This window comes from Mycteria americana, chromosome 16 (assembly GCF_035582795.1).
Source record: "Mycteria americana isolate JAX WOST 10 ecotype Jacksonville Zoo and Gardens chromosome 16, USCA_MyAme_1.0, whole genome shotgun sequence".
Lineage (NCBI taxonomy): Eukaryota > Metazoa > Chordata > Aves > Ciconiiformes > Ciconiidae > Mycteria > Mycteria americana.
The window spans coordinates 2,868,885-2,892,600 of NC_134380.1; the positions used below are offsets into that span (position 1 = coordinate 2,868,885).

Below are 23,716 nucleotides of genomic sequence, written 5' to 3' on the forward strand. Positions count from 1 at the left end.
TTGGTAAGGTGAGGTTCAACCACTCAACTCGGATAAGGTGCTGAGCATCCGTCGTGTGTGCCAGAGGGAGGAGAAAGCTCCTCAGGTCTCATCCAGGTAACCCCTGGAAGCACGGTCCAGGCTGGATGCTGGTCCGAGGACCGCGCCATCCCCAGCTTCTGCTGCCGTCTGAGCTCTCCCCGCCATCGCATCCCCGGGGACACGCAGCCCGACGGCTCGTAACCAGGATCCAGCTGAGGCCAAACGGAGCTGCGGATTTTTCCCAGTGCCTTTTTAGCAGGCAAGAAGCAAAACATCAAATATTTATATCCTCAAATCGCTGCTCAAATCCCCCGGGGAGATGACTCCGACCTGCAACATCCAGCGAGGTGCGGTGAGACGGCCCCGCTGGTGCCTCCTCCAGCGCATCCCAGGCTCCTTCTGCCCCGGCGGGTGACCCGGAGTGACGGTCCCCGTGTCCCAAACCCGCAGCTAAGGGCAGCGATGCCCACCCAGCGAGCACGGTGCCAGGGCTCAGCCCCCGGCAGCTCGCCTGCCTTCGGCTGAGCCAGGCTGGAAAAGTGGGATGAAACAGGTGGGGAAGGCTGGTCCAGCTTTCCTTCGTCCTTCTGCCTACCGCTGGGAAAACCAAAGGAATCAAAGCAAAACGGGGGACAGAGTTTTAAAGGCAGAAAAGCCTCTTCTCCTCTCCTCCTGCCCCTTTCCCGGCTGTGAGCTCTGTGTGTCAGTATCCCTTTGGCAGGGGATGCACGGGGCCCGTCGCTCCTCGCTCCCGGCACATCCCCAGCAGAGGAAACACCCCCCAGGGTCGCATCCTGACCACGCTTCGGTCCTGATTTGAAAATCATGGAGGAGCCCCTGCAAAGCACAGGGTCCCAAGGCCGCTGGCCGTGGGGACGAAACCTTCAGCCCGCTCCATGAATATTTCAGTTTGTCAGCGCTGCCGCCTTGCGAGGAGGATAAAAATATCCCCAGGGCTGCAGGGATGCTGCCGGCACCATCCGAGGGGCGCGGCGTCGCTCGGCAAAGCCAAAAAGCCTGGGGGGGTCTGTTGAAGGCGAGCCCCCGGCACCCCGAAGTGCAAACGTGGAACCTAGCTATTTAAAGCATTGTTGTTCCCTCCTGCAAGTCCTATCGGAAAAATCCCAGGTGGTGCTTTTATTCCTTCCCTCCTTATTTCGTACACACAGAATAAAACGTCCTTATTTCTTGCAGAATATTCTTGCTGCAGAGAGAATAAAACCTCGGTGTTTAAAGGCTATATATTTAAGTAGAGATGACCTGGTGCTTGGAAAAGCACCTGCCCCGAGCGCCACCAAAGCGATGTCCAGCCCCAAATGCCACTGCTGTCCCCCGGGATGGGGGATATATCTTGGGATGCTCAGAAAGGACCAGGAGGAAAAAACCAACCCCCTCAAGCTGACACCGTCGTCCCCGGTGTCCCCCCATCGCCTGCCGTGCCGTTTGGGAACCCAGACGTCCCATTCCGCACACGACTGCAAGCGCCTGTTTTATTCCCGATGGAAAAAAACCCATATTGAGCCAATTCTGGAAAATTCACGGGGCTGTTTCGGCTGCCGGAGTGAGTGCTGTGGCACGCTTGTGCCCATCGCCCTGCAACGTTGAGGCGAGGGTGCGAGCTCCCGCCAGCTTGGCTGCCAATGAAATGGGTAAATAAATAGAAATAAAAAGTAAAAGTGCTTTGCAGAGAGCATCTTCAAAATGTTTTACAGCGACTTACTCATTTCTCTTCCCTTTTTCCACCCCCCAGAAATATTACGGCCCCTTACGGACTGGGCACAGTAATCCTCCCAAAGGCTGGGTATCGAGCGCGGGTCTGGGCTGGGACGAGCATCCCCAGTTCTTTCTATCTACTGAAACGACCTAAATAAAATAAATAAAATAAATAAAATAAAATAAATAACGTGCTCAGGGCACAGCGGAGTGTGGTCTGCTCCGGTTGGCCCCATCGCACCCACAGAGCGGGCACCCCCGTGCTGCTGCTCTGCGCGGGGGGCCCAGGAGGTCCCCGCTCGCCCCCAGCATCCCACGTGGAGCAGCAAAGGAATGCGACAGTGCCCGGGAAACGGAGCTGAAGACCGGATTTGGAATGGTAAGGAAATGCACTCAGCATCCTCACCTAACCCTGACCCTAACCCTGATCCTAATCCTGATCCTGACCCTAACCCTCGCCCTAACCCTAGCCCTAACCCTGACTCTGACCCTGACCCTGACCCTAACCTTAACTCTAACGCTGACCCTGACCCTGATCCTAACCCTAACCCTGACTCTGACCCTAACCCTAACCCTAATCCTGACCCTGACCCTGACCCATCCCCGCGCTGCCCCAGGTGAGCCCGGTCCCTCAGCCGCAGAGGTGCCAGCTGCGGCCACCTCCCAGGGACAAAGGGCTGCTCCTGCCTGTCCCCTGCCGCGGTACTCCTGGCAGCTCCGGGCAGACCCATGGATGGGGTTTTTTCCCTTCGCCTGCCTGTTTTCTTCCTTTTTTTAAGGGAACCGCACCGCCAAGAGCAAGAAAAGCCACCAGGGGCTGGGACCCCCCCACTGTGCCTCCCCCCGCACAGCCCGCAGCGGGGCTGGGGAGATGTCACCGCTGTGTCCCCGGTCCTGTGGGGGACACCTGTGTTGGTGGGGGGAGCGCGGCCACCCCCGCAGCAGCGGGATCTTCTGGGCCAGGTGCTGCTGGGAGGAGCGACACCAGCCGGATGCCACCACTGCCACTGCCACACGCAAACTGTCCCCAACACCTCCGTCTTCCCCCGAGTGACGACCTCCATGTGCAGCAGATCCCAGCCCCAGGGCAGCATCCAGCCTGGTGGTCCCCAGCCCTGGACTCAGGGGCGCTGGCACCGCAGGGTGATGGTGGCCCACTGGGATTTGGTGACGAGCAGGAGGGGACACCCCGCAGACCCCAGAGGGTTATGGCGCACGTACCCCGGTGGGCCTCTCCCGGGGGAGACAAAACGCCAGGTTTCTCTTATTATTCCTTATTTCCATTTATTATTCCTCATTTCCATTAATTATTGCTCATTGCCATTAATTATTCCTCATTTCCATTTATTATTGCTTATTTCCATTTATTATTCCTTATTTCCTTTTATTATCCCTATTTCCATCTATTATTCCCTATTTCCATCTATTATTCCTTATTTCCAGCCGGCTGGAGAGGGCTGCTCTGGGCTTTGCAGTGGGGAAGAGGGATAAAACATCAGCCTGCGCTCGCGATGGGGACCAACGGAGCTGGGCCGAGGAAGAGGATGGTCCCTGGCTCCAGCCGCCCTGTCCCAGCCCTGAGCAAAGAGGGGGCCACGTCCTCCCCTGTTAAACCCAGCTCGAAGAGCCTGGCAGCACAGGCAGCTCTGCAGGCAGCAGACGTGCCGGGGTACGGACAGAGCCTCCCAGCTGCCTGTCACGAGCCGGCGTCGCAGCGAGCCCGTAAGAGGATTAGGGGTTTAGCGGCTCCAAGCCCTGTGGCCGCCGTCCCCGCTCCCCAGGCTGCAAGTCGGGTGCTGCAGGGAGCCCGGAATGGCCCCACGCTCCCGGGGGATGCGGGAAGGAGGATGCTCGCCTTGTCAGCGGCACCATTTTGAAGCCGGGCATGCGTGCAGTGCCCGGCTCACGTCTCCCACGCGGTTGTGGTGGGACCTGGGGACACCCCTCCCCTGCAGCCCCCCAGCCGCGGGTGGGAGACGTGTCAAACCTCCTCAGCGCGTCTGGAGAGCAAACCCAGCCCGGCACAGATGAAAGGAGAAAATCACACGCTCTGTCCCCAAAACAGCCTCCTCCTGCTGCTCCCCCAAGGGAGGCAAACATCGCTCTCCCAGCACTCCCGCACCGCGTTCCTACACCGCAATCCCCGTACCACGCTCCCGCACCGCGCTCCCGCGCCGTGCTCCCGCACCATGTTCTTGCACCACGTTCCTGCACCGCATTCCTGTGCCACACTCCTGCGCCGTGCTCCCACACCACATTCCCACACCATGCTCCTGCACTGCGTTCCCACACCGTGTTTCTGCACCGCGCTCCCACTCTATATTCTTGCAGCGTGCTCCTGCACCGTGTTCCCACACCGCGTTCTCACACTGCACTCCTGCACTGGATTCCCGCACCATGCTCCCACACCAGATTCCTGTAGCACGCTCCTGAACCGCATTCCCACACCGCATGCTTGCACCATGTTCCTGCCACCGTGCTCTCCCACCGTGCTGCTGCACGCTGTTCCCGCACCGTGTTCCCGCACCGTGTTCCCACACTGCGCTCACTCCCACACCACATTCCCGCACCGTGCTCCTGCACCGGATTCCTGCAGCGTGCTCCCAAACCGCGTTCCCACACTGCATTCTTGCACTGCGCTCCTGCACCGCGTTCCCGCACCGCACTCCCGCACACCATTCCCGCACCGCTTTCCTGCACCACGTTCCCACACCGCGCTCCGGCACAGCCGCCACAGCCCCGAGACGGTGCCCTGCGGCCATCCCCGCCCTGTGCCCGCACGCCAGGGCCGTGCGGCAGCGCCGCGGCCGAGGCAGGGGCCGCTGCCACTGACCACCTCCAGCCAGGCCGAAGACCCAGAGCCTCCACGGCGGACACGGCTAGAGGGGATGCTGGGGACGCCAGCGGAAGTCCAAGCCCTCAGCTCCGGGAGGGGATGCTGAGCCCGACGCCCCGGCCGTGCCGGTGCCGGTGCCCCAGTGCCGTGCTGCGAAGGAAAAAATAAATAAATCCCCCTCCAGCTGCAAAATCTCCAGGAATTACACAACAGCCACCACCGAACCCCGGGCCTGGCTGTGCATTGGCGCACACGGGCATCCCCGCGGGCACGGCCGCTCCACCCGCACCCCGATGCACCCCCCCTGCACCCTGCCTGCCCCCCTGCCCCACAGCCCATCGGTGCTGGGGGGAGCAGGCCAGTGGGGCACCCCACAGCATCAGGGCTGGGGTGCCTGGACAGCGGTGTCCCTACAGCCCAGCCCTGGGACACAGGGAATGGGCAGGGGCAGTGGGGCAGGCAGGGTGAAGGCAGGGGCAGGCAGGGAAGCAGTGGATAAAGGGGGCAGGTGCGGGGCAGGGGCAAGGGGGGCAGCGGGGCAGGGTGCGTGCAGGGGGACAAGCAGGGGTTAACGGGCAGGCAGGGTGGAGGCTGGGGCTGCAGGCAGGGGAGGAGGCAGGGAATGGGCAGGGAGGAGGCAGGGTGCAGGCACTGGGGCAGGTAGGGTGCAGGCTGTGGGGCAGAGGGAGAGGGTGCAGGCAGAGGGGTGGTCAGGGGGCCGGCACAGACCAGGCAGGATGCGGGCAGCAGGGCAAGGGCATACAGGGAGCAGGAAGGTTGAGGGCTGGGAGCACAGGCAGTGGGGCAGGCAGGTTGCAGGCTGGGGAGCAGGCGGAGGGCCAGGAGCAGCGGGGTGGGCAGGAACAGGGGCAATAGCATGGGCAGGGAGCAGGCAGGGTACAGGAAGGGAGCTGGCACGGCGCGGGAGCCGTGGGGCTGGCAGGAAGCAGCCAAGGAGGTGGGCAGGGTATGGGCAGGGGGCAGGGGCAGTGGGGCAGGCAGGGGAGCAGGCAGCATCCAGGGGCTGTGGGGTGGCAGGGCACAGGCAGGGGAGCAGGCAAGGCGTGGGATTAGGGGCAGTGGGGCAGGCAGGGCTCAGGCAAGGGAGCAGGCAGGGAGCAGGGGCAGTGGGGCAGGTAGGGAGTGGGCATTGTGGAGTGGCAGTGGGGCAGGCAGGACGCAGGTGCGGTGCAGGATCAGGGCAGCGGAGCAGGCAGGGAGCGGGCCCGGAGCAGGGGCGGTGGGGCAGGCAGGGAGCAGGCAGGATGCAGGTAGAGCGTGGGATGGGGGCAGAGGGGCAGGCAGAGAGCGACAGGGATAGGGGCTCAGGGCTGGCAGGACGCTAGGAGGGTGCAGGATCCGGGCAGTGGGGCAGGCAGGGAGCAGGGGCAGTGGGGCAGGCAGGGGGCAGGGGCAGTGGGGCAGGCAGGCCGCAGGCAGGGTGCGGGACTGGGGCAGTGGGGCAGGCAGGGAGCAGGCAGGATGCTGGCAAGGTGCTGGATGGGGGCGGTGGGGCGGGCAGGGCCCGTGCCCATCCCTACCTGCCCACGGTCTGGTTGGCGAGCTGGCGCATGCGGTTGAATTGCTTCTTCATGGTGGCGGCGGCGCGGGCGCCCCTCACGCGGGCAGCGCGGGCAGGGCGGGCAGCGCGGGCGGGCAGCGGGGGGCCGCGGGCCGCCCCTCCCGCATCCTCGCCCGGCGCGCAGCCAGGCCGAGCCGGGCCGAGCCGAGCCGAGCCGAGCCGAGCCGAGCCGAGCCGGGCCGAGCGGCCCCGCCGCCCCTGCGCGGCTCCGCGCCTCCGCCTGCGCTCCGCGCCCCCCGCTCCGCTCCGCGCCGCTCCGCACCGCCCCGCACCGCCCCCGGCCGCGGCGGCGCTGGGAAATGTAGTCCGCGGCCGCTCGCCCGGCGGGCTCTGCAGGGCAGGGGGGGGGCCTTGGAGCGGGCCTGGCCCCGAGCATCCCCGCCGGCATCCCCCGGCATCCCTTGGCATGGCCCCAGCATCCCTTGGCATCCCCCTGCCATCCCCCGGCATCCCCCGGCATCCCTTGGCATGGCCCAGCATCACCTGGCATCCCTTCGCATCCCTCGACATGGCCTCAGCAACCCTGCAGCATTCCCTGGCATCCCTTGGCATCCCCCCAACATCACCTCGGCATCCCTTGGCATGGCCCCAGCATCCCTCTGGCGTCCCTTGGCATTCCTTGGCATCCCCCTAGCATCGCCCTGGCATCCCCCCAGCATCCCCCATCTCTGCTCTCCGGAGCCCCGGGGATTTGGGGCGCTCTGGGCTGCGGCAGGTTTAAACAGCGTCTCGCTGCTGTGCATCCCTGGGCAGCGCCGGATGAGCCGGAGCAAGACCCTGCCTGCAGGCCCTGGGCAGGGCAGCGGGAGCCGCTCCCAGCCTGGACAGGGCTGGGGTGGCCGGGGGACCTCGCTGCCTGGCTGCTCTGTGCCGCCCGGGCTCTGCAGACCTCGGGGGAGAAGGTGGGGTGATGCTCACCCATACCATCACCCCAGCTGCCTGCCCAGGGCCTGCACGCAGCGCTGAGCCCTGAAAGGGCTGCTCTACCCGTGCTGTCATTGCTCCTGGTTTGAAGGACACTTGATTGATTTAACTTCTCTGTAGCTTCTTGGTGTGGAATAAAAAAATCCAAGGCACTGATCCCTGTGATGATATGAAACCTGCTTAGGAAAAGCCCCTGTGATGCTCTCTGAAGGAACCCACAGACTTCCCATCCCACTCTCCCTGTCCTGCATCTGGATCCGACCCTCAGAGACGCGCTCGGAGGGTAGCACTGCCTGCAGACGTGGCCCCGCGCTGGCAGGGCTGCGCGAGCGGCCACTCTCTCCCACGGCAGCAGCCGGGTTCGGGCAGCAGAGCATTCAGGCAGCCCCTGTACCGGGCTGCGAGCTCCACTTTGAAACCCCGTTATCCCCAGACCTTTTCCATATGTTCACGTTTCACTGTGCTAAAATGGGGTCAGGAAACCCACGCTGACTGTTGGACCCTGCAAAGCATCTGCTCCGTCACAGCCCTGCAGCCCTCAGCCTCAGCCTTTCCATCTGCAAAATGGGGCTAGAAAGGTGCTCCCAGGATTTTTACAGCCTCTTTTAGGACCGACAGGATTTTCCAGTAGTCAGCAGTTCCCATGAGCTTCTAGGCACACTGTCGATCATCCCCCAAAATAAGACGATGGGATGCTGCAGCTGCTATTTCGGGCAGTCCAAACAAACCCTTGAAATAGCATTTCCCCTGCCGGCTCCAGGGCGATGCTCAGTGCAGGCAGGGCGCGCTGCCCACCAGGCGCACGGAGGGCTGCCGATGCACGCCGGGCACGTGGCTGTTCATGGAGCACAATTCCTAAAAAAAAAATTATCAAGCCCTAGCCCTGCTCCTTCCAGCTCTCTGAAAACCCAGGGAAAAAAATATATCAATGTTCATCTAACACAAAAAGCCAAGAAATTTAGCATTAATGGAGAGCAAAAGCTGCCCTGGGTGGACCGTGCTGGGGGTAGCACTTGTTTTGCTCCCCAAGTTGTGCTGTGCCGGGGGCTGCACAGCAGCCCCTCTCCTCCCCCTCTGCTCGGTGCCATCTGAGGACATTCCCAGGCTTTTTTGGGTTTTACATTATTTGTAAAATAACGGTCCTTCCTCCCTGTCACCATTTTCTTGCAAAACCCGCGCCTGCAAGCAGCACCACACCACGCTTCCCTGATCCCGGCGTTTGGGCGGCTGCCTGTGCTGCCTCTCTCGCAAGCTCCTCAAACCAGGCAGCTCCCGGGGAAGTTTCGCTGGGGGTCTAATGCACAGGGCTTGCAAAATCAGGCTGTTCCGGGGTAAACCCATAGCAACCCCCCAGGAGCTGTTTGGGGAAGAGCGAGGATGCTCTCAGTTAATATTAAGCACTGAGGAGCGATGACGAGCATCTTAAGTGACTGAACCCCCTGAGACTGCCAGGAGGTGGCAAAGCAAGAGTAATATCAGTGGGAACAGCCTTGCTCACAGTAGCCCCGGGCTTGAGCTCAAATCCAGCCTGATTTTGTGCCGCCGCTTTCCCCGGCCCTACAGCACAGCTCATTCTCCTGCACTGCACTCGCTGCGGGGTTGCGCTGGCTGCCCCAGGAGGTGAAGCCCCAGCCCAGTGTCTCCCAGTCCAGGGGATTTTGCAGCACCCCAGGGATGAGGTTTGGGTCTGTCAACCCCCATGCCTAGGCAGGTCATGCAGGGATGCCCCTGGTGCAGGAGGGCAAGGACCGAGGGGGGAACATCCTCATTTTGGGGCTCATGGGCTACTGGTGAGGGATCTGCCACTAAATTTAGCTGTCGTCACACGAGGGCTGAGACCGGGTACCGCAGGCTTGCTGTGATGGAGGGGAAGGCGGCCGAGCTCCCCGGCCGGGCCGGGACACACCAGGAGCAATCCCAGCGGCAGCTCCAGCTCCGCTCAGCCACTCCTGAGCACCTCCGTCCAGCGGGAGGGGAGTGAGGGACCGGGGCTCCCGCTGCAGCAACCCAAAGCCTCTGATGGTGCCCCACCATGGGGTCTTCCCCTGGGACTGTGCCCACGGGAGCAGGGCAGGAGGCTGCACCCAGGGGTGCCTTTCCTCCCTGTGCCGCTGTGATGCTTTCGGTGCATCACAGGGCACAACCCGTCTTAGGATCCAGGAACATTTTGCAGCCAGGGAGCTCCTGGCATCTCCCCTGGCATCAGCTGGTGCAGGCTCAGTGCTTCCTCTCTCTATTTTTCCACTCTTAATTGCACTGTTACTCCAGGATGGCAAAAAGGGGACATTTTATGGGGTGTCTGGGGGTGGATACAGGGAATTTTGGCTCCTTTGAAGAGGTACGAAGAGCTGCACAGTTCAGAGCTGTGGTTCCCACTGTGAGATGTTTTGAGACTTGGCTGGAGAGATGGTTTACAACCTTTCACTGGAGCAGGAAGGGTAAAACGCACAGACACAACCCTGGGAAAAACCCTGTAGGACACAGTAATGGTGCCCACCTTCTCCTGGCCCAAAGGCAGCTTCAATACACCATGTCAGGGTGGATTCTTCTTGTCCTCACCAACGCAGTGGTGCCAATAAGGTCAATGTGACCACCCCAGCTTGCTTCTGGCTTTAACCCTCTTGCCTCGTACACATGGTGACCGAGCTGTCCCTCCCGTCCACCCCCCCACCATCTCAGGACTGTTGAACCTCCAAGATCAGATAGCATCGGCCCAGATGGATCAAAACAAATTAGCATCAAAGCAACCCATTTTAGTGGAAAACCATATGATAGTTAACAGCCCTGACGGGAACCGGGCGCTGGCCCAGTTGCCCCTACCCGCAGGTCCAGTGCAGGCTCCTCCTGACCCACATCCATCCCTCCGTGACCCAACCTGCTCCCAAAAGACACCACAAGCAAATGTCACATCCCACCGTGCCTCTTCTCGGGCTTTTGTGGGCGCCATGCTTGGGCTACACAGTGTGAATGTACCAGGAGCAAAAGCCCCTACTGTGCTGATGACAGACCTGCAAGCACCAAGGATGCGCTCTCCCAGCAGCGATGAAGCTAATGGCCTTTCTGCAGGCTGCTAAGTTCTGCAGGCTGATAAAGAAAGGGCTTTAATCATATTTCCCTGTTTTCTGTTCCAGGAGGCAGAGATAATGAAGGGCGTGATGGAAGCGGTGTCTGTGCAATCCCTGAAGCAGAGAAACAGGAGGAAAGGGAGGCAGGGAGCAGGGAAGTGGCTGGAGAGCTCGCAGTAAGGTCCCATCCCTTGTCATTTAGTTAGTGGGCACCTGCCTGCTGCGGGCGAGCCTGGCCGAACCTGGCTGGCACCCACGGTCCTGTGACTGCCACCAAATCCCTGTGGCCGAGCTGCTGCTGGAGCACAAACCTTCATCCTCTGCAGGACACCGTTCCCCAAAAACCAGGAGGCACCGGACTCTCCGCTCTCTGGTTTATTCCCATGCAAGTGTAAATAATCGTTCGGGCACTAAGAAGCAACAAAGGAGCAAATTCCCAAGCAGCAGGGCTTCGCTGCAATGCCGACTGCGCCGCAGCCCTCTCCCCCCCACGCCTGCTCGGATTTGGCCGCTGCCGCCTGGCACGCGGCCGTGCCCCTGAAGCCACTCGCCCAGGGAAGGGCAGCTCTGCTCCACCTGCCATCTGCTTACCTGGCTCAGCAGCGCCCATCCCGCCGTGTCGCATATGGCGCTGGAGCTGCCCCTTTTTGGATGGGCAACGAGAGCTGCTGCTCCTCAGGGCCGTGCCGGTGGCTCCCGCGGAGGGTCCAGCTCCCGGCTCCGTCCTGCTTCCGCTCCGCGGGGATCCCTCCCTGCCTTGCCGGCGGCCAGCGGGGACACAGACGCCAAGGGTTAAATCCCCTGGGAGAGGGGACCGGGCCTGCACACAGACACGGCCAGAGCCCCTTGTCCCCAGCCCAAAGCTGCATGGGAGCGCAGGGCACGCCGAGTGCCCCTCTGCCCTCCCCAGCCAGAGGGGAGGGGCAGGGAGCCCCGAGCCCAAAACCCAGGACCTGTTTCCTATTACAGAAACACAGAGGAAGGTTTTTGCGCTCCCAGCCAGAAAGCTCCCAGGGAATATGCCGTCCCGTCTTCAGGGACATGGTGCCAGTGCCGGGTCACCAGCCCGGCTCCCGGGAAGCATCTCTCCCAGACGTGCTCCGGAGGGTGTAAGAATCGCGCTCAGCCCTGTCGAGTGCAAGTGCTATTTTTTTCCCTTTCTTGGAATTAATGTATTTTAATGAGGTTTATAGATGTGGTAAATACACGCACGCACAGAGCAAAGGAACGGTGTGCCCTGGACAAGGACGTGGTGTGTTTGCAAGGTGGCAGAGGAGAAGGGGGTGGATTTTTTCTCCTCTCCATAATTATTGCAGAACAGTGAACAGCAGGCCGGGAAGGTTTCAGGGCAATGCAGCTGTTCTAAGAAATCCCATGTATTTTACATCCTTTAATGATTTTCATAACAACTGACTAACGTCCCTGCTGGGATGCCCATCTCACTAACAGGGCATGGTAAAAATGGGAGCATGGTAAAGCTCAGCTAATTTTCCACGTGCATGGCACAAGATTTGCCCTCTCCAAACATTGTTTAAAAATAGAGCCATGTTTACCGAGAACTGGGAGCGGGACCAGTGCAACTGGTCCCATTAGGAGCAAGGGTTCAGGGAGAGCAGCGAGCTCCTTTTCTGGAGTGATTCAGAGCAGAGAATTGCACCCTTTGTCCGTAATCCAGACCCACTCCAAGCAGCACAAACCGATCCCCCCTGCCGCAGCCACCTTTGCTCTCCAGGGAATTACAGGGAGAGATTAATGCTGTGTAATTAAGCAAGCGGAGGCGGTATGGGAAGCTCCTGGTGTGGCTGTAATTCCACCACAGCCGCCCCTTGCTCCTCGCACCCGGCCGGGGCCGACGTACATTGGACAGACAGCATGGGAAAGCGGGGGGAAGATTAAAAATTAAAACATTATAGGAAAGTTTAATCACATTTTTCAGTTCAGTCAGAAACACAGCACTTGAGATCGTTTCCCATGGTGGTGATGAATTTCCACCCGTTGGTGATTCATCTGGCTTATTTGATTTACAGTGCGGCGGCAGGGGTGTACGTGCACCGTCAGACCAGGACCGTGCTCTATCAGTGCGTGTCTCCGGCCAAGTATTAATAGATATTTGGGCTGTCTTCACGCCTGGCTCTGCCGGGCTGAGTGACCTTCAGGGCATGGCCGCCTTTGATGTGCATCTCTTTGGAGCGGGATTGATCCTGCAGGCACTTCAAACCGTCTACTTTTGTTTGCCTTCTCTGCAAACTCTGATTAACGGGCAAAATGTCTGTCTCTTTTTTTTCCTGACCACTGAAGAAACTGAAGTGAAGGCTGGCGGTCCCTGATTAACCATTACTCTTTCCACAGCCGTTCCCAGCGCTGGGATCATGCTCTGCTCTCCTTTGCCACGGCTGTACAGATCACCCACTGTTGCCACTGTATTAAAACAAAAACCATGGTATACTAGAAGCAAGCCGATGATGACATTTATTGAATGCAAATGGGAATTGCTCCATCTTCCTGCTTGAATTACGTTTTCCTACTTGGCAAAACGGGACGCAGGAGGACCTGTCTGCCTCTCCCACTTGCAGCAGGACCCGTCCCTGGTGTCCCGCAGGGCTCCCAGAGACCTTAGAGATGTTTCATGGATATTAGGACCAGAAGAAACACGCTGGCACTAGAGAAAGCTTCGTCCTCCTCGTGGGATGAGCAAGCCATGGAAAACCATATCAAGCCGCCTGCTTGGTTTAACTGCGACATGTAGGTGGATGAAGGAGGGGCCTGATGCTCTTCCAGTGCTGAACCCTCAAAGGGTGCAGGGTTGGGCTTGCAGGTATAAAGCCCAAAGCCCTGCTCAGTGCCCATGCTGCCAGGCCGACCACCAAGAGCTAAGACCACAACATGCTGATGCTATCCATCTCCAACGAGCAGCCACCATGGCGGGAGGCTCAGCCGAGGACCTCAGCTGAGACACACAGGTGAGGAGTAACAGCACGAGGCTGGCGAGCGGGCAAAGGGCTCCTGCTCCATCGCTTTGCCTGCATCACACTGGAGAAAGCCCTGGGACCAAACAAAACACATTTTTATTACTGAGACAAATCAAACCACACCTCTCCTACACACCAGAGTAGGTCTGCGTTGTAAAACTGGATTTTCTTGAGGGATCCCATAGCAAACCCCAGAAATGACCCCCCAGGAGTGTGAAAGGGGCTGTAGCATCACGCTGCCATGGAGCTACACCCCAGCAAGAGGAGATGACAGCAATGACAAATGACACTCGCCCTATAATTACGGCCAGACTCCGACGCAGTGGGTACTGCTGCATTATTAAGAGCAAGCAAAAATACTCCCAGCTTAGTCATTAGCTGGCCTGGGCTACGCAGCGAGTGGCTGCCGGGGCTGTCTCACCCCTGTGCTTGCAGCTGGGAAAACAGGAGAGACTAAAATGGTTAGCAGCTATTTTTACGCATCCTTCGTTCTGCACGGTCAAGGCCCCAGGGCGAGCAGAGCACCTCCAGAGTGCCCCGGCTTCGGGCTGCTGGCGAGGGGAAAATTGCATTAGGATAATATTAATTGCCTTAGTGTAAGTGTAACAGCTTACTCTAAGCCAGCAGAGCTGAAGCAAAGCACAAGGTCAGGGGAACCCGCGGGCACAGCTTTGCTTCACACCCAAGGTGGGATCTGGGCATCAGCCTTGAAAATGGCTCCAACGTGAAGGGTGTGAGGAGGTGGGCATGGAGGTAGGGTGGGCTCTGCAAAGCCCAGGCTGAAACCTCGCATGGTGTATCAGCTATCTAGCGGTGCTGCCATGAAGGCTGTGTTTGAAAGCCTGTGGACCAGAAGTCTCCAGAAATGCTGTCTGACATCTTCATTAATGACCTGGATGATGGGGCAGGGTGGACCTTCAGCAAGTTGGCAGGTGACACCAAACTGGGAGGAGTGGCTGCTGCACCAGAGGATCGTGCTGCCATCCAGAGGGACCCGGACAGGCTGGAGAAATGGGCTGAGAGAGACCTCGTGACCTGGGGAGGAGCAGCCCCAGGCACCAGGACATGCTGGGGCCACCCAGCTGGAAAGCAGCTTGGCAGAGATGGCCCCGGGGGTCCTAGAGGAGACCGAGCTGACCATGGGCCGGCAATGCACTCTCAGAGCAAATGCAGGTGCTGCATTAGGCAGAGCATCACCAGCAGGTCGAGGGGCAGATCCTGCCCCTGTGCTCAGCACTGGTGAGAAACATCTGGGGTTTGTGTACCACGTTGGGCTCCCCAGGGCAAGGGAGACATGGACATGCTGGAGCGAGTCCAGCAAAGACTAAGGGCCTGGAGCATCTCTCTGATGAGGAGAGGCTGAGAGAGCTGGGATGGTTCAGCCTGGAGAGGAGATGGCTCAGGGAGATCTTATCCATGTGGATAAATGCCTGATGGAGGTGGGTAAAGCAGACAAGGCCAGACTCTTCTCAGTGGTGCCAGGGGACAAGAGGCAATGGGCAGAAACTGAAATCTAGGAAGTTCTCCTTAAACACCAGAAAATACTATTTTACTATGAGGGTGGTCCAACATGGGAAGAGGTTGCTCAGAGAGGTTGTGGAGACTCTGCCCTTGGAGATATTCAGAGCCCAACTAGACATGGCCTGGAGCAGCCTCCTCCCGCTGGCCCTGCTGGAGCAGGGGCTTGGAGCAGACGACCTCCAGAGGTGTCTCCAGCCTCGGTGACTCGGTGTTTCTGCGGCTGCGAGCCCCAGCCAGACCCTATTCCCAGCCGTGCCGTGGCTCTGCTTCCCACCCTCCTCCCCGTGACATGGGACGTGTCCTGATCCTTGCCAAGGTTTTTTGATGCTGACTGCAGAGAAGCGCTAGCTGAGAGACAGGAACAACCGTTATGATTTCCTCCGGCAGATATTCCTAGATCTAATAACCCAGACAGTTTATTGACTTCTTTATTTAACTGGAGTCATCTTCTCTCACTTCTGTGCTGCCATGTTTGCCTCACAGCTTTTCCAAATAGACGTCTACACTGAAAAATATCCCACGAGCATCATTTCTTCTAATTCCTTGAATCGACCCCTCTGATATATTCTGGATCTGATCCAGCAACATGACCATTTAATTGAGCAATGCTTTTCCCCGTCCCCTTGCAGAGCCGCAGCATGGCAGGCAGGAGCCGGGCTCCATCCCGGCTCTGGGACTGGGCACAGCTGGGACCAGATGTGCCCCTGCACCCTGGGAGCACCCAGCTGCAGCGGGGCAGGCATGGGCTGCTCTGCTCCTCAATTGCTTTTACATGCTATTTCTGCATGAGTTTTGTCCCACAACATGACTTCGAATTAAAATCCAAAGGCCCTGGCAATCTCCAAATGGATTTTTAATTTTTTTTAGAAGTCAAAATATTCTCCTTTTTTTTGTTCATGTCACACGGGTCCTTCCATGTGGGTTTTTAGCTGACCCATCCCTACTATTTTAGGTTTTGGGGCAGAAAGGTCTTACCAGCTGCTCCTGAAGGGATCCCAAAGCCTTGCAGCAGCCTGCTTCTCTACAGACCCCTGCTCTCCAAAAGCCCTTATAAGAAAATCAGTAGAAAGACAGACAAAGTACCAATGGTTTTGGGTTCATATGAAGGGGTTAGGGCTCACTTTAGGTCCCAGCCCCCGAAGTGCAGAACCGGCTGCACCAAAGCCCATCTGTGCTCTTGCCTCCTGAGCTGTCTCCAGGCAAAGTGATGTTCAGCTGATAAAAGTTTAGTCAACAACTTCTACCTTTCCCTTTTCTTTTCTGCACACTTGACAAGAGATACTATAGCGACACTACATTGCGGGTCTCTTGGTTTAATTTATTTTGTAGATTATGAAGAGAAACTTAAAGCAAAGATTCATTAAGCAGTTCAAGAAGACAAATACAAAATTTCATGGTCCCTGGGAGTTTTTTCTTGTTAAACTGCTTGTCTGGTGACCCGGACTCATGCACTCCTAATGCTCAGGGTGATTTGTTGGTTTTCTCTATTAATAATGGTTTTTTATTGTATTAGAGACATTTGTCTTTCAGAAAACCTGCTGTAGCACTAAGTGTCGCACTGAAACACTATTGGTGTCCAGGCAGGCAGCCACAGGCTCTGCCTGAGCTCGCCCGCAGAAGAGGGAATTTTCCATCGGATTTAAACTTTGCAGCTCAAATTAATCCCCACGGCTCTTTCTTTTCCTGTTGTTCAAGTGATTCCTTTGTATTGTTTGGCTGCCATGGAAAAAATTGTGTCAGTCACCGAGAGGCTGTTCACCCCCCTGCCAAAATCCCAGTCACTACATCACCTCCCCGAGCAAAGTTCCCCACTTGCAGACACCCAAGCCAAGAATTTAGAGCAATCCATGGGAAGAGCAGGGACGGGACGGGATGGGACGGGGTAAACAAGTGAGTCATGGTAACCTCCTGGCCTCAGCCCCAGTGGGTGTCAGCTACGGGTCTCCTGGCACCGCCGTGGGGCTGCCCATCCAGCCGCCATGACCCTCTCCCCCCAAACCCCCTTTTGCTGAGTGCGTTTGCAGGGCTGGTGGAGGCAGGAGTCTCCTCCGGCCCCCAGCAGCATGGGGCAGGGGGAAAAAAATCAAAATATTGAAACAGAGCAGTCCCAGGGCTGCGGGAGGTTCATCGCCAGTCACTTTTGGGGGATTTGAGAGAGATTTGATGCGTACGTGTAAGGAATCGCACCGTGCTCACAGGAGAGCATCCCCCAGAGCCCAGCTAGGACGAGCCTGGCCGGCGGTGCTGAGCATCCCTGGCCTGACACCCGAGAACCGCCCTGCTACGTGGCCACAAAAGGGTGCAAGTGCAGAGGTCCTGGCTGTTTCTATCAGCCCTGCCCAAATGCAATCCTGGCTCCTGGACGCCGGAGGATGCTGCCTTGCTGGGTGGGCGTTATAATTCCGGCTCCTCTCAGCAAATACCATTTAATGCCCTCTGCTGAGGGTCTCCTTCCACTGCAGGCACGAGCATGAGATCAAACCTCCTCCCTCTTTTCCTCCAGCCCTCTCCTCCAGGAGAATTCACAGCCTTTGCTGGGAACTGGCTTGTGACCAGCTCGCTCGGCCAAGGGCTCGAGACCAGAGTTGTGGTGGCTGAGCCAGTGCCAGATGTGCTCGTGTGCAGCCAGATGTGCTGGTGCTCGGAGCAAGATGCTCAAAAGATTGGAAGAACCCTGAAGAGGCCGGAGGAGCCCGGGGAAGAGCTAATCCCACACCTGCAACAACCGCAACACCTTGGGTTGATGTTCCTCCAAAACCCAAGCAGAACCGCAAAATATTTTAGAAAAAAAAAAGTCTTTTTCCTATTTTCTGATCCACTTTCCATCAGAAAGCAGTTTGATGGAAAATTGTCACCCAACAGGTACCTGACCAGCTGTGCGTGCCCTGCTCCCGGGATCCCTCCGTTTCAGTTTACAAGAATGTCACCTCTTGGGTCACTGCACCGGTAAGCAAGGCAGCGACAAGACGAGCAATGACCTGGTGGTGACATGCGAGGTTTTGCCAGGGCAGTGACATCTTCTTTCGTCGCATGCCACCGAAAGGGAGCATCAAGCAAAAAGTAACTCAGCAACACAGGGAGGGGAGAAACGCTCTCTCCCCCGGCACACCTGCGGGGTTTTGCAATGCTTCCAGCACCCTGTGTCAGGTCTTTGAGATCCATGTTACAACACGGCGGGGCCAGATATGTGCTTGGCTGGGAGAAACCAGAGTTTCCGTGTCACTGACCGCCCGGGGAGCAGCGGGGGGATGCGCAGGAGATGACCCTGGGGACGTGGGAAGGGCTGTGCCTATATAGAGCCCAAGGAAGGGCAGAGGCAGCAGGTTGCAGCTCCTCTCTGCTCACCGCTCAGTTGTGATTTTCTCCCTGGAGGAGGAATTTCTTGATTTTTTTCACTGCTCAGTGGCACGCGGTGAGGATGGATGCTGGATCGGCTGGGGCGCTGCTTACCCTCCTCCTCCTCTCCATCCTGTGGTTCCTGGTGTGGAGAACCGACAGGAAGAGAAGACGGCTGCCTCCAGGACCGGCCCCATGGCCCATTCTGGGCAACCTATGCCAAAAGGATGTCCTGCCTCTCTACAGGACCTACGAGAAGGTAAGAGAGGAGCTGGCAGTGCCGGACCCGCTCCCAGCCCTGGCAGGGCAGCAGGAAAGAAAGCAGGGATGTCCCATGTCAAAATAAAAGGGGAATTGTGCAGGTGACTCTTTTCCCACCTTTCTTTTCTCTTTTTCCCTCTTGTCTTGCTCTGCCAGGATTGCCTAAATCCCTGCTACTGGGAGCATAATCAATACTGTTATTGAAGTCTTTCTCCTCCTGTAAGGGACCCATGGTGCTGACACTGATCCCCCTCCGCGCTGCGGCACTGCCGCCATCCAGAGCCGCTTCCTGGAGATGATGCTTTGAACCCCCAGAGCAGCAGCAGGATCAGAAACCCCCTGGGGACAGGGCTGGGGTGGGAGCGGGGCAAGGACGCCGGCTTTGAGGGAGGTGATTCCCCTCCCTGCTTGTGCATTCGCCAGCGTTGTGGCCACGAGACCTACTTTAAAATTAAACTAATGACTGGGGTGCAGGATCCTCATTCACCGCAGCTTTCCCATCCTCCCCCAGCTGAGCAGCACGTACGGCCCCGTCTTCACTGTCTGGCTGGGGCTGAAGCCGGTGGTGGTGCTCTGTGGGTACGACGTGGTGAAGGATGCTCTGCTGGGCCACTCCGAGGAGTTTGGAGGGAGACCTGAAATACCCCTTCTGGTGCAGCTATCGAAAGACTACGGTAGGCATCTGGATTTCTTCTAGGCACCTTATTGCTCTCTGGGTGAGCAGAAAGTCCCCAACTGCAGCTGGCCATGTTCATGTCTAGTGATGGACTCCACACCCAAGACCTCAAAAACCCATTTCCCACTCTGCAAATCCCTCCAACTATTAAGCCTCTTGTCTGAGGACAATGTTAATTCCAGTTAGCCAGTTCCAGCTTTCTTCTGAGTTTCTGTAGAGATCCTCGGCCTTTCGAGGACACTGTGCACACACCAGGGTCATTCCCTGGCTTATTGCCCTATTGCTCCTCAGCTGGGTTTAAAGCAGGGCCCCCTGTTCCCGGGGAGGAGTGGCAGGGCAGGCAGGTGAGTGGTCTCCACTGCCTTCCCTCCAGGTCTTGTCTCCAACAACGAGAAGAAGTGGCAGGAGCTTCGGAGGTTCACACTCAGCACCCTGCGGGACTTCGGGATGGGGAAGAGCTCCATGTCACAGCGGGTGCAGCAGGAGGCCCAGCACCTGGTAGAGCTGCTGGAAAAACTTGAAGGTGACATGAGTCCCGTCCACCCTGGTCCCTGGGGCAAGCAGAGGACACACAACAGCCTCATGGAACACGTGTGGTCCCCAGAGCTGTTTGCAATGGCTGGTGTGGATGATCCTCGTAGAGAGAGGGCTTAGACCTAGCCCCATTCCACCCAGAGAGAGCTGCAGGGATGTGACACAGTCATGGCTTAAAGGCCAGGGTGGGAGATCCTGCTCCTGAACTGGTGCACATGGTGGCGGACCACTGAGGAACATTTCATGCCCAAAGAACAGAAATAGGAAACTAAAGTGCATGGCATTGAGAACGCAAGAAAAACATACTGCTCCGGTGACACGGGGGTTATCAGTGTGATGTCCTCCTCTCTGACAAAACCGAGCTGCTGCCAGTGCCACCGCCTCTTCTGGGGCTTCCTGAATATAAGAGGAGATGGAGGCTGGGTCGTACGCTGGCTCCTCTGCCTCTGATGTGCAGTGCTGGCGAGGGGCTGGTCACCACAGGGAGATGCTCGGCAGCCCCCCAGACTCCCGGGGCATGTCAGCAGGAGCCCAAAGTGCCTGGAGGTGCTTCAGTCCCAACCAGGGCTCAGAGCTCAAGGGACAAGGGCTCAAGGGGGGAGGAAGGGCATTTTCTGCGTTGAAGCAGATAAATAACTGCTGACTTTTCGACACCTTTCTTGCCTCTTCTACGGCTGCAGGAAACACCTTCGAGCCGATGATGATGTTCAGACATGCAGTTGCCAACGTGATCTGCTCCGTTGTCTTTGGGAGCTGTTACAGCTACAGTGACACGGCCTTTCTGGAGCTACTGAACATGATCGGGAATTACACCAGCTTCTTCCTCTCCCCCGTTGCCATGGTAGGCGTCCTTGCTGTGCTCACTGCCCTCATGTCTGATGCGCTCAGGTGGTTGAGGGATGCTCCTTGGCTTTGGGTCACTCCTTGGCTTTGATGGGACAGCATGGCTTTGACGGAAGGTGCAGGAGGCTCCATCCAGGCACCTGAGCCCTCCTGTGCCTCCTCCATCCGCAGGTCTACAACACCTTCCCCAACATCATGCACCACCTCCCAGGGCCACACAGGAAAGCCCTGGCCGAGTGTGAGAAGCTGAAGGACTACATCCGAGAAAATGTTGAGCTTCACAAGCTAACACTGGATCCCAGCTGCCCCCGGGACTACATTGACTGTTTCCTTATGAAAGTGGAGAAGGTAGATGTGGTGCAAAGCAGGCGAGGGCTGCCCTCCAGACATGGCTGCAGCCTGGAAAATCACCCAGACGATACTGAATCCCCTCCCCACTGCATCCTTGCAGGAGAAGAGCAGCCCAGAGAACATGTACAGCAACGAAGACTTGGTCATGTCAGTATTCAACCTCTTTAGTGCCGGGACAGTGTCCACTAGCAACGTCCTGGTCTTCTGCCTCTTGATCCTGGCAAAATACCCCCATATTCAAGGTAAGAGCAGCAGAATACGACTGCTCCCTGTGCCTGAGGAGGTCACGGTGCAGCAAAGGCGCAGACAGAGAGTCCCAGCCCTGGAGGGTCCCATTTGTGGGGAGATCAAAATCATCCTGCATGGGTCACCCAAGGGTGAGAGCCATTAGACACAGATACACACAGGCCAGAGGGATCCGGGTACCTGCCCCCTTCTCCCCATCCCTGCCTGTGCAGATGGCCCCGGACTGGCCCATGAGAGATGCCTTGAACCTGCCTGATTCGGGGAGGTATGTGGGCAGAGACCCTATTTCTGGTCTCTATAAGGGGTTACTCCAGGTTTCTCCCTCTCTGCTAGATCATCCTTTGACTCTAGGATAGGTGCCCATGGAGGCCAGTAAGAAATTATGGGGGGTTTTGCACAGCAAGCACCGCAGCTCCACGCCTGCCTTTTCCCCAGCCAAGGTCCAAGAGGAGATCGACGCGGTGGTGGGCACCGGCCGTGCTCCCAGCATGGAGGACAAGCTGAGGATGCCGTACACCAATGCAGTGATCCACGAGCTGCAGCGCTACCACAAGACCCCCATCGAGAACTTCCCACGGATGACGACGCAGGACGTTGTGTTCAGGGGCCACACCATCCCCAAGGTAGTCGTCGTGGCCCTGGAGTCTCTGTGTCCCCGAGGGGAGGGGTGGTACGGGGGCTTGAATAAGATTTGCCTTTGCCCCTAGGCTGTTTGCTCACTCCTGAAGGTCCTGGGTCTTTCCCAATCCTCGGTGGGGGGAGACGGCGATAACCTTTTAGCAGAGGAGTAGAGGGAGGTGAATGCTGCTGCCGGTTCTGCACACACACACAACCGTGTCCCTTGCCTGTCCTGGAAAACAGCTCTTTGCACCAGGGAGATGTGCAGGGCTGCTGGGGCTGGGAGCCTGAGCTCACCCCGGCGCGGGGCCAAGCCAGCCTCCTCGGCAGATCTGGGGACGGCCGCCAGTCCAGGTTTGACTGCAAGCATTTTGTACAGCACCCACCTTGAAGGAACACCTCCCTCCTTTGGACTTTGTGCAGCAAGAGGGGTTTTAACATAAATCAATGGGAATAACTCAATAATTTCTGTCTCATGAGCTGCACAGAGACCGGCAGGACCATGGGGACAGCGGAGCCCCACGTTAGTTGCCCCTGCCTGGCACAGAGCCATCGCTCCGGGCTGCCTCCCCACAAGCATCGGGGTGGGCATCGGGGTGGGCACTCAGCCTCCCCCCGTGCCCCCCAGATGCTCCTCACTTGCTCAATCAGCTCAGCAGAGCCCTATGCCGTGACACTGATGTGCCCCCTTGCTCCCCTGCCCCGTCTCTCTCCCGCAGGACACAGTTGTTATTCCGGTATTTTGTTCTGTGCATATGGATCCAACCCAGTGGGAGAACCCCAAAGAAGTCCACCCAGGCCACTTCTTGGATGAGAAGGGCGAGTTCAGGAAGCGCGAAGCTTTCATGGGTTTCTCGGCAGGTCAGTGCTCAGCCCCGCACGCCACCTTTGCCGGCACCCTGCCTGCAGCGGCTCCGCTCCAGAGACCGCCAGCATGAATATCAGTTGGCACCAAAGTTGTACCCTTAATATGAGCTTTCTCGCTATCCTTTTATGCACTTTTTTCCCCAAACTCTGGATGAAGCCATCAACCCGGTGCTCACCCTCCCCTCGCTGTGCCCCCAGGGAAGCGGATGTGCCCAGGAGAGGCGCTGGCTCGCATCGAGCTCTTCCTTTTCCTCACCACGCTGCTGCAGAGCTTCACCTTCCAGCTTGCCGTCGAGGATGAGGAGACGGATTTATTCTCCCTATGGCTCAAGATAGAGAGGAGGGCGATACCAGGCAAGTTCTTCATTATTCGGCGCCTGGTGTCCTCTTAAGCAGAGAGCAGCGGGGAGAAGGAAGGCGTCTTCCAGGTGCCTTCACTTCTTCTGAAATCAGAGCAAGCCATGCGACCACGAATGCTACGGCAGCAGCCACCAAGCAGGCAGTTGCTTTGAGCTTCGAAATTCTCCTCAGACAACTGCCAGGCATCTCTGCCACCAGCTCCATGGGCAACCTGCTCCCAACTCTTCCCCTCCACCTCCCAGTAACATGAGGAAGGCAGCACTGGTTTTCCTCCCCCTGTATCTATTGGCTCTGACTGAGCCTCTAGCTCCTTGTGGCAGAGCTGTCTGTAGCTCCCCGGGCTGAGCTGGGTGCTCCCTCATTTTGGTGACAGATTAAGAGTGCTTCTGCAATAAAAATAACCATCGTAACTGGATGCTGGCGTTTATAACGACACTCGTGGTGCCTCTTGACGTAAGGGTGGTGATGCTCAGGCTTCCCTGCCCTTCACAGGTGGTGTGTGAGCCAGCCACAACAACCAAGGTGACAAGCTCCTAATACTTCTGCTTCCCTGCTTTGACCCCTCTCTGCACCCTGCAGCATTACACAAAGTCTGCAACACTGCAAATCACGTCACTCCCCTCCCCGCATCCCACTGCACAGGGATGAAACCCTTGTGAACAACCTTTAGGCCATCAAAACATTAAAAAATGATGTGCGGGGGGAAATGTGCTATAGGAGAGGGGTGCCATGCTTGGGAAGCAAGAAGTATTTTGCCACCAAAGGCACTGCTTCCTTTTCAGCGTGCTCAATATGTCTTCTGTGCTTGCGCTGCTTTAACCACCCCTGCATGAAGAGGGATTTACTTACTAGCCCCCAAGCACGCTCCAGCCTTTATTCCAAAACATTGGGACTTTAAAGAAAAGGGTTTGTTCTTTAAATACCTGTGCAAGGGAAAAATGACCCAGACACATACCCACCCTGCCTGGCCTCAACAATGGCCTGGGCTCCTCC

General features: G+C 57.8%; 1 protein-coding gene across 1 annotated transcript; it reads left to right on the forward strand.

Annotated features, from left to right (window-relative positions):
- The first annotated feature begins 18,049 nt into the window (after positions 1–18,049).
- LOC142417668 (cytochrome P450 2C5-like) lies at positions 18,050–22,755 on the forward strand. The gene is made up of 9 exons (XM_075518589.1): positions 18,050–18,226; positions 18,740–18,902; positions 19,278–19,427; positions 20,119–20,279; positions 20,453–20,629; positions 20,733–20,874; positions 21,314–21,501; positions 22,216–22,357; positions 22,562–22,755. Exons 1-9 carry the CDS (start codon positions 18,050–18,052, stop codon positions 22,753–22,755), a joined length of 1,494 nt encoding a protein of 497 aa, XP_075374704.1.
- The last annotated feature ends 961 nt before the right edge of the window (positions 22,756–23,716 follow it).

What these genes read in the sequence shown, in the direction of transcription:
- LOC142417668 (XM_075518589.1), top strand. Translation starts at nt 18,050, where the DNA reads ATGGATGCTGGATCGGCTGGGGCGCTGCTTACCCTCCTCCTCCTCTCC. An exon ending in GCAGCTATCGAAAGACTACG is followed by an intron (nt 18,903 to 19,277) that starts GTAGGCATCTGG and finishes CCTTCCCTCCAG; the next exon opens with GTCTTGTCTCCAACAACGAG. An exon ending in AAAATACCCCCATATTCAAG is followed by an intron (nt 20,875 to 21,313) that starts GTAAGAGCAGCA and finishes CCTTTTCCCCAG; the next exon opens with CCAAGGTCCAAGAGGAGATC.